At 36.5% G+C, this 21,597-nt stretch overlaps 1 protein-coding gene across 1 annotated transcript; it reads right to left on the bottom strand.

Moving 5' to 3' along the window:
- Nucleotides 1–368: 368 nt before the first annotated feature.
- On the bottom strand, nucleotides 369–21,040 carry PSMC6 (proteasome 26S subunit, ATPase 6). The gene is made up of 14 exons (XM_007097566.3): nucleotides 20,902–21,040; nucleotides 19,591–19,670; nucleotides 19,463–19,502; nucleotides 19,159–19,211; nucleotides 16,921–16,988; nucleotides 16,573–16,687; nucleotides 13,114–13,201; nucleotides 11,243–11,304; nucleotides 11,032–11,155; nucleotides 10,378–10,439; nucleotides 8,167–8,287; nucleotides 7,956–8,036; nucleotides 4,757–4,828; nucleotides 369–1,162 (listed from the first exon to the last, which is right to left on the bottom strand). Exons 1-14 carry the CDS (start codon nucleotides 21,026–21,028, stop codon nucleotides 1,044–1,046), a joined length of 1,212 nt encoding a protein of 403 aa, XP_007097628.1. The 5' UTR covers nucleotides 21,029–21,040; the 3' UTR covers nucleotides 369–1,043.
- Between the last annotated feature and the right edge of the window lie 557 nt (nucleotides 21,041–21,597).

The raw sequence follows: 21,597 nt of genomic DNA, 5'->3' as shown, positions 1-21,597 counted from the left end.
AGTGAAGTCAAGTTGTTTTTGTTTAAACAGCACCTTTAATAAGATAATCTCAGGTGACGCCAACAATTTCCTATTTTAATCTGTTAAAGCTTTAAGTCCACATGATATAAGAATTGTGTGTAGGTAACAGAACTTCTGCTTTGAACATTTCTGACATCAACATCCCCTACATCAAACACTCTTAGCTTAGTATCCATAGATACCTACAGAGCCAATGGGTGAGTTTGGGAAATAATAAATCTCCTTAAATTTTAGTGTATGCAAAATTGTGTGTATGTACATCTGACTTTTTCTGGGAAGAGGGTCCACACCTTAATATTCTGAAAAGGGAACTATCATCTCACATAAATCAAGAAAACCAAATCACATTTGTTAGCAAATACTACTTTTAATCAATCTAAAAAATGGTTATGGACATGCATGTACTATTTCAATTAGCTATCATACAGTCTAATCATAGGTGAAGAGTGAATAAAGACCTTCCATTATCAATATAGATATACACATCTATGCTTTATATAACAAGACGCTGTTAGGAACACTGAGTGTGTGTACGGTTTTAAAATTCAAAAGCCTGTAATCTAAATAGAATTCATTTTGATTATTAAATAATTTACTAAAAGGACCATCATAAATGTAATCTTTAAAAAGACAAAAATATATGTAGGAGAACTAAAACAGATTTTATTCAACTTTTTAAAATGAGGAAAACAAATGATATAAGTCATAAGAAATGCTCTCATACTACGATTTCAAACTACTTTCAATGTTTTACAAAAACGGTCACACAGCAAATACGAAAAGCTTCAACATACTCATAACTTTTGCTGCAATAAATGCAATATTAACAAACATACAAATTTCTTCTGTACCAATCTTAAAAGTAGAATTACTCAATTACTAATTTTTACAGTGTTATCCATACATATTTTTATTCATATGCTTTTAATGAGATCATTGCCAATACATACATTATTTTCCTTAACTTTATTTTTACATTAAGCCAGGATCGGTCATGCAGTCATCAAAAACCTTCCAGTAAATTACACAGGTTTGTAGTCCAATTTAGACTCTAGCTTCTTAGAATCAGCCACTTTTCTGACTGCTTTCATGAAGTCTTCCTGTACTACAAAATCATGATCAGCACGAATTGCAAACATACCTGTGGAGAACAGAACAACATGACTGCTATATATAACATGTAAATAATTTATTGTAAGAAAACTAAGAGGGAGTGGGCGAAATCGGTGAAGGTAGTCAAAAGGCACAAACTTCTAAGGATAAAATAAATCCTGAGGATGCAATATACAGCATGGTGACTATACTTAATAATACTGTAGTCTATATTTGAAATTGCTGAGAGTAGATCTTAAAAGTTCTCATCAAAGAAAAAAATACCTTGTTTACTATATGTGGTGACAGATATTAACTAGATTTATTGTAGTGATCATTTACAATATATATATCAAATAATTATGTTGTATATCTGAAATATTTGACAATTGTTATCTCAATAAAAAACAATAAAAAAATTTTTTTTCAGGAAAATTAAGTAATTTAATTCTGTGGAGTAAATGTGAAGGAGCCTAGATTTATTTTGGAAGTAAACACTACCCCATTATGGGGCTTGAACTCATGACCCCAAGATCGAGTCACACACTCCACTGACTGAGCCAGCCAGTTGCCCGTAGATTTACTACTTCTGAGCCAATAGTTCTAATTTATTAAAAACAACCATCATTGTTCAATTAATTTGCTTAGCTATATTGAGTATTATTTTCCAAACCAAAAGCAAGACAACAATGAGAAAACTATCTGGATATTTAAAATCTAACTCACACAGTCCCTGTATCTAATGACATTCCGAAAAAGCAAAATAAAGCCCTACTATCAATAAAACATACACATCTTAAGCCATGGTTTCTTAACTCTACAGACAACAATCGCCTGGAAGGAGGGAACACGTGTATAATGTGGGAAAACACAAAACACCTTCAGTAATTTTGATAGCCTTTCCTTCTTAATAATCAAAAGCTTAAAAAATAGGAATTAAACAAAGTCAACATTGGGCTTTATCAAAAATCAGTGACAATAACCACATAATTAAAATTTACCTTTTTTATGTACAAATTGATATTTTATATGAATTTCACACTCAAGTATCACAATTCAACTTTTTCAAGTTAATGATAAGTTACTTGTCAAATACTACTTGACATGGATATGGGTCCAAGATTTTGAGACAATCCCAATTTCATGATAAGCTAAAGCTGGTAAATTATCACTATGTACTAATATTTTCATTGAAGATCTGCTTATATTTTCATTTATGTAAAATGAGTGCAATAGAAGATTTCAATGGTTATTTTCTATCTTCCAAGATTTCTACCTAGTCTTGGAAATAGCCATTCTATGTTGTACTCAGAAATCAGGTGAATGGAAATTTCTAGTTTTTAATATTGAAGTTTTTTAAAACCTGTTTCGGAGGTGCCTGGGTGGCTCAGTTGGCTAAGTGTCCGACTCTTGATTTTGGCTCAGGTTATGATCTCACGGTTCATGGGATTGACCCCTGAATTGGGCTTGGGCTCTGTGCTGACAGTGCGAAGGCTGTTTGGGATTCTCTCTCTCCCTCCCTTCCCCTCTCTCTGCCCTCCCCAGCTCTCTCTGTGTCTCTCAAAATAAATAAATAAACTTTAAAATGAAATAAAATAAAAATAAAATAAGATATAAATAAAAATAAACAAAACAAAATAAAATAAAATAATAAAATAAAACCTGTTTTGAAGGCTACTTATTTTTCCAAACTTTGTGCATATGACTGTTTCCAAACCATTATTTAGTGAATGGCTGAGCCTGAGTTACATTCCAATCCAAAAAGGCTAATCTCAGGATGTGAATGGAAAAGACAACTATAAATGAATCAAGTTTATTTTACATTGCAGAAAGATACTAACAAAAAAGGCTTAAAGTCTGATAATAAGAAAACCAAAGAATTTTAGTGTCTCCAAATATGAACACCCCAGGCCATTTAAAAAGCTAAGACTGTAATCTATACCAAAGTTATAGCTCTTTACTGGAAATAGCTAAAATCATTTTTTTTGTTTTGTTTTGTTTTAAGTAAGCTCTACGCCCAACATGAGGCTTGAACTTACCACCCTGAAGTCAACAATCACATGTTCTACCAACTCAGTCAGCCAGGCACCCCAGCCTAAAATGTTTTTACAATATGTGAAGTATACAAATTTCTAGTTGTAAGATAAGTAAGTACTAAGGATGTAATGTACAACATAAGGACTATAGCTAACATTGCTATATGATATATAAGAAAGTTAAGAGAGTAAATCCTAAGAGTTCTTATCACAGGAGAAAATATTTTTCCTTTTTTCTAACTGAATCTATATGAGAAGATAAATGTTAGCTGAACTTATTGTGGAAATCATTGCATAATATATGTAAACCAAACTATCATGCTGTACAACCTAAACTTATGCAGTGATATATGTCAATTATTTGTTGATAAAACTGAAAAAAAAAAGCAAAAAACAAATATAATTTGATGGTGCGAACCTTTAGGATTATGACATTGCTTTTGTTTAGATTCCAATTTCATCAAAGCAATATTCTAATAATTTGGTCCAGTGTAGATTTTGGAAAGACACTGTCATAAATTATTCTAAGTAGTTCAAGCTACATCCAAGTTTACCACTTAGTGTGTTTTATTTATTAGGAGGTCTTTGTGAGCATGATTTACTCTGATCTGTACTGAGTTTCTAAACCTGCAGATTTCTGATCCAGGTACTGAGTCACCATATACCCATGAAGATACTGCTATGGAGAAGCCATATCTGAGCAGCCTCTTTAAACTGTTAAATTTATAAGAAATGCTAAAGGTGATATGAAAACAAGAGGAAATGACATATTGTAATACTTAAAAAAAAAAAAAACAAAAAACTGTTCACCCGCAACCTAAGAAAGTCAGTAACTATAAAAACTAGGGTAAAAATTAATTTTTTTTAATTTTAAGATTCTGTGTGGAGGACAAAAACTAAATGGCTCTATGTATGGTTTTAATGCCACCTGATACCAGAAATAAAATTTTTAAAAACAGGATCACACAATCCATAGAGAAATCTGTATTAAAAAACTATTACATTTTATACAAGTTGCATGATCACAAAATTCATAAATCAATCTTACAAAGCTTATTGCTAAGACTAGTATCAGAAAACAAGTTATCCACTTTGCAGCAGATACTTCTGGTGCTAGCACAGTCTAATTTCAGCCACAGTTGTGGCAGACACTTCTGTACAGTCTCAGACTTACTTCAGGGAGCCAGTATGCTATCACTTGCAAGTCTTACCACATTCTGGTCTAAGGCATCTAGAAGTATAAAGGAGTTAACATCCCCAAGGGTAAATTATCATCTAGTGGGGGATGACAGCTGGTAAATAAATGCTCCAGTCTCCCATAGATCAGCCATTCTGTATGTTTGTCTGAGATGTCATCAAATCAAATCCCACCTGTCTATAGCAGCTACGTCAATGATGCACCCTTACAATAGCTTTCCCTCTTTCCATTGCACTTTCCTGTTCTCTCCTGCTTCCTGGAATCAGTTCCCCCTCCCTCACCCCCCGCAAAAAAACAAGTACCTAAATCCTCGCAAAGCCCAGGCTCTTCTTTTGGACAAATCCAAACACATTTTTAGCAAATTAAATAAATCAACATCAATAATAAAAACTGTACTTTAAACACATACCTGCTTCAGTACAAACATTTCTCAGGTCTGCTCCATTAAAGCCATCTGAAAGCTTCACAATTGCTTCATAATCTGTTTAGGAAAAAATACTGGAAATTAGTTTTAAAAAAATTTAGGCTTTTTCTTGATTTATGCCTATATAGAAAATTTAACTGCAGACCTTGCTTTGAATTTGACCAGCTAGGCATCATCTCTGTTGACATTCCTCCAAAATATTTAGCATGTCCTCCACAATATTAACTACCAAAAATTATACTTCTATTAAGTAAACCAGCACCAAGCAGAAATAAACATGCTTTTGACATTTTAAAACCAAGAAATAGCATCAAGATCTGAAAGCATCTTAACCTGTTTCTATGCAATGAAACAATTATGCACATGTGAACTTAAGATATCTGTCAAGCCAGGAATCTTAGAAAAACTGCAACCAGGGCACCTGGGTGGCTCAGTGAGTTAAGTGTCTGACTCTGACCCAGATCATGATCTCATGGTTCGTGAGTCAGAGCCCCACACTGGGCTCTGTGCTGACAGCTCAGAACTTGGAGCTTGCTTTGGATTCTGTGTACAATCTCCTTGAAACTCATTTGAGGTAGGCTCTCTCTCTCACCACTCCAAACAAATTGCTTTGATAAGGTCACCAATTACCTCCACATAGTAAATCCAAAGATCCATTCTCAGAACTCTTTTTATCTGACTCACTGTCAGCATTTAACAGGGAATTACTCCCTCCTTGTATCAATTTCTTCATTTATCTTCCAAGACATCACCAGCTCCTGGTTTAACTTCCCTCTCTGACTGTACCTTCTCAGTCTCCTTTGATGGTCTTCATCTCAGTTTCTTAAAATTGGAATTAGCTCAGTTTTTTTTTTTTTTTTAAATGTTTCTTTATTTTTGAGAGAGAGAGAGCATGAGCAGGGGAGGGGCAGAGAGAAGGGGATAGAGGATCTGAAGCAGGCTCTGTGCAGACAGCAGCCAGCCTGATGTGGTGCTTGAACTCACAAACCGTGAGATCATGACCTGAGCAAAAGCCAAACACTCAACCAACTGAGCCACCCAGGCACCCCTCAGCTCAGTTTTTGAACATCTTCTCTATCTACATTTACTTCCTTAGAAATCTCATCTCAAAGACTTCAAAAAAAATTTTATGCTGTTATTATCCACAATTATATCTCCAGAATAGACCATCCCAATAAACTATTCATGCATATAGAATTACCAAGCAACGTCTTTATTTCGATCTCTAATTGGTATCTCAGATTTAATATATTCAGAATCAAATTCTTTATTCTCCCTTTAAAACCTAATCTTTCCAGTCTCCCCCATTTTAAATGATGACAACTCCATCTTTCCAGTTGCATGAGTCAAAAACCTAAGTCTTCCTGGTTCTTCTCGTTACCTTACACCCCATAACTGATTCATTAGCAAACCCTGTTACTTCTATTTTCAAAATATGTCCAGAATCTCATTATTGTAAGACTTTGCTACCACCTGAGACCACACCACCATCTTGTGCCTGGATTATCCAAATATCCTCCTAACTTATCCTCTTGTTTCTGTCTTTGCCCTTCTGTGTACAACCAGAATGATCTTATTTAACATAAGTCAATTATAAAATATTTACAGATGATATGATATAATGCCTGAGACTTGCTTTTTAAAAATCCAGAAGGAAGGTAAGAAGAGGTGGAAGAGATCACAGATGAAACAAGATTTGCCAAGAGTTATTAATTATTAAAGCTGGGTAGGTGATGAGTACCTAGGGTTACAAGTTCATTATACTCTTATCTCCACTTCTATGTATTTCTAATTTTTACATTACAAAGTTAAAATAACAAACGTAAGATCATAGCATTCCTCTGCTCACAATCTTCCAATGACAAAAATAAAATAAAAGCCAAAGTTCTTACACAATGGCCTCAATAAGGCTCTATGCAATTTGATTCCCATTATTTCTATGATTTCACTTGCTACTACTATCCTGATTACACTGCCACAGACACCCTGGCCTCTTTGCTACTCCTGGAATGTTCCAGTCATATACCTGCCTCAAGTTCTTCCTCTTGCTGTTCCCTCTGCTTGATTTTCCCTTAAATATCTATACCTAGTTCCTTCACCTTTTTAGGTCATTGGTTGAAAATCACTTTCTTGGTTAGGCTTTCCTCTGCTTCCTCCTCTCCACCTCCATTTAAAAAGGTATATAGGGGCCCCTGGGTGGCTCAGTCGGTTAAGCATCTGATTTCAGCTCAGGTCATGATCCCATAGTTTGTGGGTTCAACACCCGCATGGGGCTCTGTGCTGATAGCTCAGAGCCTGGAGCCTGCTTCAAATTCTGTGTCTCCCCCTCTCTCTGCCCTCCCCTGCTCACATTCTGTGTCTCTCTCTCAATAATAAATTTTTTAAAAAGTTAAAAATAAATACATAAATGTATATAATCATGGGCGCATGGGTAGCTCAGTTGGTTAAGTGTCCGACTTTGGCTCAGGTCATGATCTCATAGTTCATGGGTTCAAGCCCCATATCGAGCTGTCTGCTGTCAGCGCAGAGCCCGCTTCGGACCCTGTACCCGCCCCCTACCCTCACATTGCCCCTTCCCCACTTGCACTCTCTCAAAAATAAATATACATTATGGGGTACCTGGGTGGCTCAGTCAGTTGAGTGCTCGACTTCAGTTCAGGTCACCATTTCACAGCTTGTGACTTTGAGCCCTACATCAGGCTCTGTGCTGACAGCTCAGAGCCTGAAGCCTGCTTCAGATTCTTTCTCCCTCTCTCACTGCCCCTCCCCTGCTCACGGTGCTCTCGGTCTCTCTCTCTCTCAAATAAATAAACATTAAAAATAAATAAACATACATTTTAAAAAATGTAAATATTCATTCTGGCTCCTCACATTACCTATTTCCCTTTTCTTGCTTTATATTTATCCATAGCACATATCACCGTCTAATATACCAAATATTTAACTGACTTTGTCTTTCCTGACAAGAATGTCTACATGGTAGGAATTTGTCATGTTTTGTTCACTGTTACACCCCCAGCACTTAGAATAATTCCTAGCATAAAGTTGATGCTCAACAAATATTAGCTGTTTTTAAGACATTTGCTGAATTTAAGACCAGATTTGGTAGATTATCAGCAATATCCAATAGCAGTTTGCTTCACTTACCAAATGTAAATATACATAAAATAGGTTATCTCCTTACCTATTTCACCATGCTTTGTAATGGGACCTGCATGGATTTTCAATATATCTAATCTTGCTTGTTCATTTGGTAAATCAATATCTGAAAATAAAAAATTAAAATAAATTCTTTTGCAGTCAGGTTTTTTAAAGTAGGGAATGAGAAAGAGATATGGAAAGAGAAATGGGCATAGACAAAGAGAACAGACAACAGGTAAAGAATTTTAACTCACGTATTTTTCTATCTAATCTTCCTGGACGAAGCAAAGCAGGATCCAGTGTATCCGGTCTGTTTGTAGCCATGATCATTTTAACTCTATGTAGAGTATCAAATCCATCCATTTGATTCAGTAACTAATACATTTATAAACAAAAATCATTGACAGACTTTTATAAAACATCCCAACCATTAAAAACTAAACCATACACAACTTTTACGTGTCTAATACCATAAAATATATTGTCTACAGATAGTATGCAATCTTCAGAATGACCATTTGATGGAGTATCTTTTCTTTCTCTTATAAAAGCATGTTTTCTAGCCTCATAGTTCCAAGACAGACTATTTAATTATGTACCTTGTTATAGCTATCAAAAAGGTTTAATAAATCTGAAGGCTTCCATCTAGTCAAGAGTTAAAAAACTAAACTATGTGGATCTAATTTCCAATATTCAAATTGTTTTCATAGTTCCTTTTAAAAATAAACACTATTAATAAAATCTAATGTATGTCTTAAGTTAGCCAAACATAAATTTACATTCAGATAAGCAGATACAATGACATTTCTATAAGTCTGATAATAAATCTATTAAATAACTTTTAAATAATTCTACTATATATAGAAATACTGAGACACTAAACATACTTCAATTCCTAAAAGGTTTTTTGAATAAATATTGAAACACCTAACTGCATTCAACAAACTCCTTAAAATACAGCTAGCATGGGGGCACCTGGGTGGCTCAGTCGGTTAAACATCCGGCTTTGGCTCAGGTCATGATCTCATAGCTCACGAGTTCGAGCCCCATGTTGGGCTCTGTGGTGAAAACTAAGAGCCTGGAGCCTGCTTCGGATTCTGTCTCCCTCTCTCTATCCCTCCTCCACTCACATTCTGTCCCTCTCTCTCTCTCTCAAAAATAAACATACATTTAAAAAAAATTTTTTTTAAATAATAAAATACAGCTAGCATGAGGCGTCTGGGTGGCTCAATTGGTTAAGCATCCGACTTCAGCTCAGGTCATGATCTCGTGGTTTGTGGGTTTGAGCCCCACATTGGGCTCTGTGCTGATAGCTCAGAGGCTGGAGCTTGCTTTGAATTCTGTGTCTCCCTCTCTCTGCCCTTCTGCTCATGTTCTGTCTCAAAAATAAATAAACATTAAGAAAAATTTTTTTAAATATAGCTAGCTTAACAATATGTCTATTTCTTTTCCAAAATATCTGTTAGCTAACAACACATCAGTTACCTGAATAAGACTAGCATCTGTGTTGTCTTAAAATACCTCAATTTAAGGTTTCTAAGAGAATCTATTACTAACTTGAAAATACTGTATATATTCTAAGCAGATCATTATAATTTACAAAAAGCAATTTTCAAATACTCCTACTGAGGTAGAATTTGGCACTGTATTACCTATGCTACCTAGCTTGTCTTTGTAGACGTTGAAAAATGTGTTTGGGATCTTGCCATCGCTTTCACAGAATTTGGAGTGGGGAAAGGCTATATGTACGTTCTAATATTCCATCATCCATCTTCTTCAATTATCAAAACTATTTTAGTTTCTTCTTATTCTCAGCAATAAAGCAAGAGAAGAAAGTATTAGTGATTTTTAGAGCAGCCTCATTCATAACTCATTTATTGCCACCAGTTTTAATATGTCCATTTCTCATAACACATCTTAACAAAACTAGCACAAGATCGTGTTCACAGAATGTGAATCATCAGAAGAACAATATACAATTTAAGTATCTGAATGGTTGGGGCACCTGGGTGGCTTAGCCGGTTAAGCGCCCGACTTCATGATCTCAGTTCATGAGTTCAAGCCCCACATTGGGCTCTGTGCTGACAGCTTAGAGCCTGGAGCCTGCTTCGAATTCTGTGTCTCCCTCTCTCTCTGCCCCTCTCCGGCTCGCACTCTGTCCTCTCTCTCAAAAGTAAATAAACATTTAAAAAAAATTTAAACATCTAAATGGTTGGTCTGTTCAAAATACATGGAATTATATACCTGTACATCAAATGGAATTTTGTAGATACCCCTATTATTTTCTGGTGGATATTTTCTTACTAGAGATTGTGGTAGAGAAATGTGTTTATTCCAGATCAAATTTTCAAATTTCATACTTAAGTGTGTTCTTCATTTAAACAATTGTACATATTTTGCCCTTCCAATACCCATGTTTTCATATATACATACAGGCTTCTTTTTAAACCTTTACCAAGTATTACCTCCATTAAAGTTCTCTGAATCTCTCTATCAGCTGAAGTACCCTCAGAAAACCGACGACCACCTAAAATAATGATATGGAAAATCATGCATTACTCTCTTCCTCTACAATCATCATTTAACAAAAGAATGATAATGTCTGGAGTTAAAAACATGAAGATTAAGAATTAAATAGTAAAAATCATACTGACAAAGTTAGAATTGATTTTGGTATGACATGTCTCAATTTGTCAATGTCAAAATTAAACTTCTTTAAGAATTATTTTTAGGAGTGCCTGGGTGGCTCAGTCGGTTAAGCATCCGACTTCGGCTCAGGTCATCATCTCATAGTTCGTGAGTTCGAGCCCTGCATGGGGCTCTGTGCTGACAGCTTAGAGCCTGGAGCCTGCTTCAAATTCTATGTCTCCCTCTCTCTGCTCGTCCCCTGCTCATGCTCTCTCTCTCTCTCTCCTTCAAAAATAAATAAAAACATTAAAAAAAAAAATTAAAAAAAAAAAGAATTTAAAGTAAGAGTCAATTCATTTTGCTACTTCATACAAATTACAATTAGAGGTAAAGCTGGTGGGGGCAGGAAGAGGAATTCCTTTCATTTTTTAAAAATTTTCCAACACTTTCAAGAAAAGTTTAAAATAAATTTTAAAAAGTGTTATTCTTACCAATAGCATCTATTTCATCCATAAAAATGATGCATGGTTGATGATCCCTGGCATAATTAAACATTTCTCTGATCAAACGAGCACTTTCACCAATGTACTTGTCTACAATAGAACTAGATACAACCTGATTAAGGAAAAAACATTAAGGTAAACATAAAACAATTCAAATAAAATTTAATCTCAACAGCTACAAAAAGAATCTTTCCTTTACCTTTAAGAAATTGCAGTCCAGCTGGCTAGCAACAGCTCTTGCCAAAAGTGTTTTTCCTGTACCTAAAATGACAAAAGAAGTCCTAAATAGATGGAAAGCAAAACAAATTCTCAAAAGCCTTTTAAGAATGTTATCCTTCAGATAGTAAATTTTGCAAAATGAATGCTAAATCCTAAAGAGAATTTCCATTTAAAATTCTAAAGCACTTCTACTCTCAATATTAAAATTTTGAATTTTATTCAAAACATCTCTTGTAATTCTAAGCATACTGAATACCTATATTCAAAAACATCTCAACCCCTATTTACAGGCACTACAATAGAAGCCTTTTATGTTACCTGATAATCCATTGGTCTATCCTGCATAATGAATGGATCTTTTACCTATGCATATTGTAACACCAAATATTGCTTATTTGGAAACTATTGGTTCAGTGAGTTATGAAAATCTTCCACATGTTGGCATTTTTTAATATACAAGTATTTAAAAATCACATTTGTGAATATCACCCATCTCATCTCCTAAGTATTAGCATTAGAAAGTTGTCAGATATAAGTTTTCAAAAACTAATTTTGGTTGAAAGCTCAACTTTTTCTCACTGGTTACAGACAGTGTTAGTTGTTTTAACATAACAGGCTAACTTAATTCATTTTTGAAAAAATGTTTGCCAGATAAGCAATGACCAGTCTGAATAACCAATAACCAGCCTGACAATGACAGAAATGTCTGTAAATCATGTTTGAAAGACAAAATGATATTCCATGAGGGGTGCCTGGGTGGCTCAGTCAGTTAAGCGGCCAACTTCGGCTCGAGTCATGATCTCGGTACGTGAGTTCAAATTCTGCATCAAGCTCTTTGTTGTCTGTGTAAAGTCTGCTTCATATCCTCTGTCACCCTCTATCTCTGCCCTTCCCCCGTTCTCCCTCTCTCCCTCTCTCACACAAAAATAAACATTAAAAAAAAAATTATATTCCAGGGGCTCCTGGGTGGCTCAGTCAGTTAAGCGTCTGACTTTGGTTCAGGTCATGATCTCATGGTTCATGAGTTTGAGCCCCACATCGGGCTCTGTGCTGACAGCTCAGAGCCTAGAGACTGCTTCAGATTCTGTGTCTCCCTCCCTCTCTCCCCCACTTCTGCTTGTTCTGTCTCTCAAAAAAAAATGAACAGTAAAAAAAAATATATTTTAATTATATTCCATGAAAAGCAGCTAATTCAGCTGGCAATTCACATAACTGCACAAGTGCTTTTCCTAGACATAACTACTCTATCCATTACGCAACAAAAGTGCTTTGCACAGATTTTCCACTTCATCACATAGGATACAAAACATTATTCAAAGATCAGGATTTAATAAAAATAATTTTTACTGCTTCGATAAGGACATGTTAAAGTAAAACTCCTATTTTTGTTTTGTTTCATACTACAAGTGTGAGCAGTCAGTAACACAATGACTACTAGTACCACTTCATGCCACTGACTTAACTGATTCATGCTATGGCATGAGCAATTCTACCCACATCGTTTTTGCATCATCAGCGCAGAAGTAAACACTTTGAAATGGCAACTAATGTCTTAGTATTATCAAAGTAAGGTCTGACCTTGCAGACTCCTTGAAAGTGTCTCAGGAACAGCCAGAGGTCTGTGAACCACACAGGACCAATGCACTAGAATCATACAGCATGTTAAGATGCATATCCTATGAGGCACAAGAAGACTAAGCACACCTGAGAGAACAGCAGACACACATCTCCTATACCTTCCCCACTATGAATAAAATGGAGGTTGTAATAGCTCACTTTAAATTTTCACCTTACTTTTTTATTCCTTCATTCATTCATTTATTACTAGGTCAGACATAATTCAACACTAACCTGGTGGTCCATATAACAAACAGCCTTTTGGAGGTATTATTCCCACACGCTGGAATAATTCTGGGTTTGTAAGAGGTAATTCTATCACCTAGAAAAGAAGTTGCATGTTTCTTAAAAAGTCAGTAAAGATTTTGATGAACTTTAAAATACTTCAAGTAAAATATCAGCACAATTAGGTGTACATATTGTAATTCATAATAGATCTAGAATTCTATGCTATGTAAAGCTATTTTTTCAAGTTTATTTATTTATTTTGAGAGAGAGGGAACATGTACATGTGTGGGAGGGGCAGAGAGAGAGAGGTAGAGAGAATTCCAAGCAGGCTCACACTGTCAGTGCAGAGCCTGATTTGAGACTTGATCTCACAAACTGAGATCATGATCTGAGCCAAAATCAAAAGTGAGATGCTTAATTAACTGAACCACCCAGGAACCCCTATAAAGATATTTGTATTAGAGATTCTTCTTCAGGTAGATTTAAGAAAAAATTTTTATGTAAAAATCAATTTAAAAGCCTGTAGTAGTTATGTTAACAAACTACACACTTAACGAAAGAGATGGTTACACAGACATAATTTGTCAAAACACATTTGAATTATATACTTAAAAAGTATGTGCATTTTAGGGGCACATGGGTGGCTCGGTCAGTAAGCGTCCAACTCTTGACTTTGGGTCAGGTCATGTTCTCACAGTTCGTGAGTTCGATCCAGCTGTCTGCGCACAGCCTGCTTAGGCTTCTCTCTCTGCCCCTCCCCAACTCATGTGCGTGCGTATACATGCTCTGTCTCAAAATAAATAAATAAACTTTTCAAAACATCTGCAGGGGCACATGGGTGGCTCAGTCAGTTAAACGTCCGACTTTGGTTTCAGCTCAGGTCGTGATTTCACTGTTCGTGAGTTAGAGCCCTGCATCAAGCTCTGCAGCTGACAGTGCAGGGCCTGCCTGGGATTCTCTCCCTCCTTCCCTGTCCCTCTCTTGCTCACACATGCACGCTGCTGCTCTCTCTCAAAATAAATAAACTTCACAAAAAAATACTGTGCATTTTACTGAATGTAAATCACGCCTCAATGAAAAATCATACTACAAAAAAAATGAGGTAAGCAAGAAAGATCTATATTATTTTGCATTTGGGAATGCAACACAAAATAATTATGAAATGAAGAAATTTAGTAAGTTAGAACGGCAATTAGGGGAAAAGGCATAAAAAATTTTCACATGTTGTCATTTTGTCATAGCAGCCTTAAAGGAACCATATATTAAGGCCGCCTAGCTGGCTCAGTTGGAACAGCACGTGACTCTTGATCTCAGGGTCATGAGTTCAATCTCCATGACAGGTATAGAGATTAGAAAAGTAAATAAATTAATTTTTTAAAAAAAGAACCATATAGTCTGCTCTCAATATCCTACTAAGACTGATTTAAGGAAAGAAAGCTGGAGAATAATTGAGGGTTTGATGCCCAGCTTAAACTCTTTATAGTACCAGTAACTTGAGACATAAGCTTCTACTGAATAGTTGTGTTCATGAGGTGTGACTAAGCAAAAAGTGTAAGAATCCATATTCTTAGTGTCTGCAGATGGAAAAGTACCACATGTGCATGTTTTGTGGATTATGTATGTGTATGTTTTTGTATGAGAGAGACAGAGAGACATTCTTTCTACTCCTATGGCTGATGTAGCAAATCACTGTCAAAGACAAGATTTCATAGTTCCATGAAGCACTTGCTCTTCCTGTTGCCCTTTCATTAACCACAAAGTGAGAAGAATAGACTTTTATTTAGAATTAGGCTAGTGCTTCCTCAAGTATGGTCAAAAATAATTTGGATTCAGGGAGCCTGGGTGGCTCAGTTGGTTGTGTCCGACTTTGGCTCAGGTCATGATCCCATGGTTCATGGGTTCAACTCCTGCATCCGGCTCTGTGGTAACAGCGCAGAGCCTGGAGCCTGCTTCAGATTCTCTCTCTCCCTCTCTCTGCCCCTCCCTTGCTCATGATCTGTCTCTCCCTCTGTCTCAAAAATAAATGCACATTTTTTTAAAAATAAGGAAGAAGAAGGAGGAGAAGGAGGAGGAAGAGGAGGAGAATAATTTGCTTTCATAGTCACCTGGAATGCTTAAATGCTAATTCTTGAGTTCCACCCCCAATCTACTGCATCAATATCATGCAGAGGGCCTAGGAATCTGTATCTTTAATAAGAGTTCCAGAAAACTTAATATGCTGATATCTGAAAACTACTGGCTTAAGGCTTAAATCAGATGATGTAAGCTATACCAACTATCCTCATTCATTCCTACATATTGCCATCATAAATTAGGATGAAACCAATGGGACAATGTAATTTGCTTTTAAAGAGAATTGTTAAGGGGTGCTTGGGTGGCTCAGTCAGTTAAGCATCTGACTTCAGCTCGGGTCATGATCTCACAGTTCGTGGGTTCAAGCCCCCATCAGGCTCTGTGCTAACAGCTCAGAGCCTGGAGCCTGCTTCAGATTCTGTGTCTCCCTCTCTCTGCCCCTCTCCTATTCTCTGTCTCTCTCTCTCAAAAATAAATAAACATTAAAAAAAAATTTTAAAGAGAATTGTTAAGAAGTTATCTGTGGGGCACCTCGGTGACTCAGTCAGTTAAGTGTCCGAATCTTGATGCCTCAGGTCATGATCTCGAGGTCCATGAGCTCGAGCTCTGCGTCAGGCTCTGTGCTGACAGAGCAGAGCCTGCTTGGGATTCTTCTCTTTCTCTGTCCCTCCCCTCTCAAAACAAACAAACAAACAAACAAAAAAGCCATCTGTGCCATGAAGCAAGGCAATCCTGATTTGATCCGAAGAGCTTAAAAGGGTTATGTCACCCTAAGGCCAATATTTTTCTTAAATGGCAGCAAACAGCTTTATCAAAATAACACGTTTAAGGTACAGGAAGCCTGGCTGGCTCAGTTTGTGGAGCATGAGACTCTTTGTCTCGGGGTTTTGAATTCAAGCCCCACATTGGGTATGGAGATTACTTTAAAAAAATTGTTTTGACATCTTAAAAAAATGTATTTAAGGTACAGGTAACTGACTTTAAGGATGGGAAGCTAATTATTAGTAGGGTTACGGGAAAAACTGTATTACACACGTTATCTATATATGCTCTGATCCCAGCAACCTAGGATAATCAAAACCACAGATAGCATGGGCATTGGATTTATATCAATTATTAGCTTTTTTTTTTTTTTTTTGGTCACAAAAAGAGCAGAGTTTTTCCAACACCAAATTATCTCCAAATCAACAAAACCTATAATTTTTTTTAATACCTATAATTTTCAGAGCTAGAAATTCAGTGCTATTTTTCTCTCAGCAAGAATATTAAATGTATAATATTCAGTAACCACTATTTGGACAAAGTAATCTTTCATTTTCTTTCTCCCTTTGGGTATCATAAAACCAGTACTATTTGTTAATAAGTTCAGAGACCAAAGCGTCCACTACCCACCTCTCTCAATTCCCGAATCTGTTCTGATAGTCCTCCAATCTCAGAATAAGAAACATTCCCAGGGTCCTCATGAGACATGTTGTAGACCAGTGGATCCACCTCTCTTGGCAAATATCTAAAATGATAAGGTGTGTATTTTTCTTTCACAAGATGTATTTTCTCTCAGCCTACAGGGTATAAATTACTTGCTTATGTAAGCATCTATAGATGATCTTATAAAAATGTGTTTACATTAATTAGAAATTAGTAAAAGGGAAAAAGTGGCAAAATATTCAGTGATCTCAAGAAGCATATACTATGCATAAAAACTTCTCTCTGTGAAAGGAAAAGGTAGAATAAGAAACCTACCTCATGATAGTTAGTGTAGTCATATCCAAAGCAACTCTTGTTCCTGGCTTCAGCTTACTTTTGTCAAGCTAATTTTATAAAACAAAAAGTGTTACATAAACACTTAAAAGAGGAAATACTACTTTAAAAAGAAAAAGCACAATATTTAGAAGCCACATAATCACTTTCAGTCTTCAGAGAGAACACTAATATTAGATTATAAACACCATGACAACAGAAGGGCTTGTAAAAGTAATAATTCAAAGTTACTTCCTTTAAAAAAATAATGCCCTTTATGCAACCTCAGTGTGAAATGTGAAATCACTAATATACAAAGTTTGTGGTGGAAAATGCCTTGCTTTTAAAGAAAAAAATGGATATTTTTATTTTACTTCCAAAGGCTATTTTCATAGTTTATTTTGATTCAGGCACTATAATATAGTGACTTTGGCAATTTGTACCAAAGCACTTATACAGAAATCTATAGGTACATTTGTACCAAAGCACTTATATAGAAATCTGTAGGTGAATATTTTGGGGTAAGGAAAGGGAAGCACTTTAAAGGTGTGCCCTTTATTTTTTTCTTTTAAAATCTATTTTATTTTTTATTAAATAAATTTGTCATATAACACTATATAAGTTTAAGGTATACGGTGTTACTCTGATATATTTATATATGGTAATATGCCCTTTAGATTTATCTTAAAAACTACAGCTTTGGGGAAGAACATGTTACTTGACTATAGGAGAAATATACTCATTTTGTACCCCTTTAGAGGTTTTTATTAAAATGCTAAAAACAAAAACAAAAAACCCCAGAACCATCGTTCATGCTTTTGCCACATGCCAGATACCATGCTACATAAATTATATATTAGGCTGAATCATACTAAACAACTTACTGGCATACTTAGGCAGGGTAACTTATTTGGCTAGAATTAGATAGAGACTATCCAACAGATTCACCTCACACTCAGGGTGTTACCTTTCCAAAATTAAGTTACTTTTTGATAGTTCAAAAAACAACTTGCCAATACAATTTCAGAATACAAATTACTACTTTTCACAGGATTTTGCAAAGAACTCTAAGTTCAGGATTTAGTGCCAAGTAAAATGAAGTGGAGATAGGCAAAAATACTAGTTTTAATATAATGGATTGAACTTTAAAAAGTTGCTAGTGGGGCGCCTGGCTGGCTCAGTGGGTGGAGCATGCAACTCTTGCTCTCAGGGTTGAAAGTTGGAGCCCCACCTTGGGGGTGGAGATTACTTAAAAATAAAATCTTAAAAAAAAAAAAAAAAAAGTTGCTAATAAGTGAGGTACTTAAAAAAAAGAGCCGAACAAAAATCAATGTAAATCTATTTCAACATTTATATCTACAGAGAATACAGACTCAGGCTTTTCTAAGATTTTCCAGTTTTCAAATACTCTTGCCCTCATACAACCATGAAATATCTTAGAAATACCAACTCTTGGAATCCAGAAGGCCCTGTAAGGGACATAAAATCTTTTGTCAGACTAGACATTTAATATTTTGATTTAGAAAATGTCTTCCCATTTATATGCTAGGCACAATGCTAGAATAAGATTTAGTCCCTGTGTTATATTCTACTCTACAGTCATGTTGTATCAATGTTTTCAAACATGAACCTGATATGACAAATACTCACAAAAAGTTCTTTCAATGAATTTATAAGAATGTTTTAAGGATCCTTCCTGAAGAATAGGATAGCACATAAATTGGCCTCAGAGGCTACTAAATTATTTAAAGCCATTTGTTGGCATTTTTGAATGCCAACATGTATTCTGAAAATGAAATTGGCAGTTATTTCAATTTGCCTATTCTAATCTAAATGAAGGCATACCAAATCACCAAATCAACTCAGGCTACAGCAAAGTCTTTGAGTAACATTTCCGAATGTTTAAATATAAGACATAAGTAATAAGTAATTAATAAGGTCTAAGTCTCTTCAAAAAAGACATTAAAATAAAATGGACCTGAGATATTTTCCAGTTCCAAAATTCTTAGATTTCTAAATATGTAGAGTTGACTGACACAATGTGATAAGTGTAGAAAGTAGAGAATACCAGGAGTCAATGCCCATAGTTTGAGATCAAGTTTTGTTAGTTATATCTGGACAAATCATCACCTTTAGGAGTTACGGGCGTAATGCCTGACCTGCTTACCTCAAGAATTAAATAACATATATACAAAAGCACTTTTATCAATTATAAAGCACTATACAAATGTAAAATGTTACCTGTCGACGACAACCCACAACATATCGTGGTCCATTTGTGGCTTTAACAATGACTAGAGGAAGAGAATGAAAGGACAAATTGAAAAATAGAAAGTAAAAAATAAATACATCCACATTGATGGCAGGTTGAGTTTTATTCCTGTCCTCCAAGAAGGTAATAGTTGAAAGAAAATTTAAGTCTAGGCAAGAATATCATCTCCCTTCATTACTGTCATTAAAATAATAAGCATTTCAAAAGTTCATGGTGGGAGAAAGGAGAGTCCACTCTTTTTTTTTTTACTATTTAACAGTCCAATCCACTTACATTTTTCTTCAGTTAGTTGCTTAAGTACTTCACCTACAATCTGAGAAAGAAAAAAAAGCATTACTTTTTGCCAATAACAAAAAAAACAAATTACCATCACTCCCTACACCCCAAACTCCATTACCTACCTGCCCAACACTTTGTAGGGCCTTCAGATCATTTTCAGACTTTTCATACTGCTTGGTAAGTTCTTTTAATTGTTCCCTTACTGAAATAATATAATTTGAACATTTTTAATTAAACAATAATCTTAGTGAGTTTAAGTCACTAAGTATTACTTTATTTATTTAAGTTTGTTTCAGTCTATTTCACCTTACATATAATTTATATCCACTAACTGAAACCACAAAAGAAATAATTCCATTTGCAGAGGACATTTTTAAAAATGAAATCTTAGTTTTTTTTTTTAATTTTTATTCATTTTTGAGAGACAGAGAGTGTGAGCGGGGGGAGGGGCAAGGCAGAGGGAGAAACAGAATCCAAAGCAGGCTCCAGGCTCTGAGCTGTCAGCACAGAGGCCAACGCGGGGCTCGAACTCACGAGCTAGGAGATCATGACCTGAGACAAAGTTGGAGGCTTAACCTACTGAGCCAACCAGGCTCCCCGAAATGTTACAGTTTAAAAGCACCATATTTTTATTTTCTTGATTGGCAATACTTATTCAAGCACATTCGTAACATTGTTACATTGTTAACAGATATTGACACTGACACTTTTGGATTTGCGACTACAAATCCAAATGATAAAAGAGACCCTTCCTCATCTCTTCAGCCACCTACACGGATTAATACTCTATGGCTTTCCACCCTAAATAAGGTCAACAGGTGCAGTGACCCACAGAATTATATGGTTATGGTCTTTCTTCATTTAATCAAACCATCTGGCTTTTAAGTGAAAGTGCACTACGAAAATACGCAAGCGCCCTTTTAGTTCAGGAGGCAAGGGAAACTTGTGTGCCTGATGGAGTACAACTCAAAATACGAGGAAAGACGAGGAGGGTTATTATGTCCCACCGATGGGCTCCGCTCCGGCTTTCCACCCCAATAACAAGCCATCACCTCGAGTCTCACTTCTTGCTTGAGCTTCCATGACTCAAGCCTTCGTTCTGGGTCCCAGGACTCATCTACACCCCCCTTCTTGCACCCCAACCTGGCAAACATCCCTGGCCCACTTCTTTCCCATTCCTTCTCTAGTCTTCTTCCACTTCCATCTCAGAAATAGGGATGTTCTCTCTGTCACCTGGACCAGAGTGGGCCATTTCTACTGCTCAAGAGGCTGTACTTCCCAACCTCAGGGCCGGATGACAAAGCGCCTTGTCCCTGGACCGAGGCCTTCCTACCCCCGGAGCTCGGTTGCCGGGCTCGGCCAAGGGCCTCTGCTTTGTGAGAGACACATGCAGGTCCAGGCATAGGATTGTATGTTAAGAAAGATGCACTCACACTCCTTGAGACGGCCGTCGATCTCCTTGTGCTCCAGCAGCTTCTTGCGGTAGTCCTGAAGCGCCTTATCTCTAGGGTCCGCCATGATGAGAAGCCGTCGCTCATAGGGGATGCCGGGAATGGCCATGGCCGCCCGGGCGGGGGAAGGGGCGGGGCGAGGGCGGAAAGCCTCCGGGAGGGGGCGTATTCGTGGGCGACCACGCCCCTTCCGGTTGGCCCCGCCTCTCTACTCCACATCTCCCACTTCTGCGTCTCGGTTCATCTAGGGCGCCGGCGTGCGCTGAAGGAGGCCTCCAGCGACACCGTCCCCTGCAGGTCGAGCTGGGTAAAGCAGGAAGGTGTTGTCTGTTCGTCCCCTGAGAGGCCTCGATATTGTGAGACCACTGCTCTCCTGGAACCACCAAAGACTTTGTGATACACTGAGATGGCAGTGAAGTAGGCAATGTGCAATCTCTGTATCAGGATAGACTATCAGGATAACACAGATAGCCTATTGGTGGTAACACGGTTCCTGCAGGAACAGAAGGAGTAGGCTATTTTATTCATTCATTCAGTGAATGAGGTACTAAGGATAAGATCTGAAAAAATAATTTCAGAGTGTAATAAATACTATGATGGAAATAAAACATGGCGATGTTATACAGTAAGGTGAGGAGAACTAATTTAGAAGAACATCTGAGATAAGGAGCCAGCCAT

Source organism: Panthera tigris, chromosome B3 (genome assembly GCF_018350195.1).
Source record: "Panthera tigris isolate Pti1 chromosome B3, P.tigris_Pti1_mat1.1, whole genome shotgun sequence".
NCBI lineage: Eukaryota > Metazoa > Chordata > Mammalia > Carnivora > Felidae > Panthera > Panthera tigris.
The sequence above is the reverse complement of the archived record's forward strand: the minus strand, read 5'-3'. Positions and strand labels throughout refer to the sequence as shown.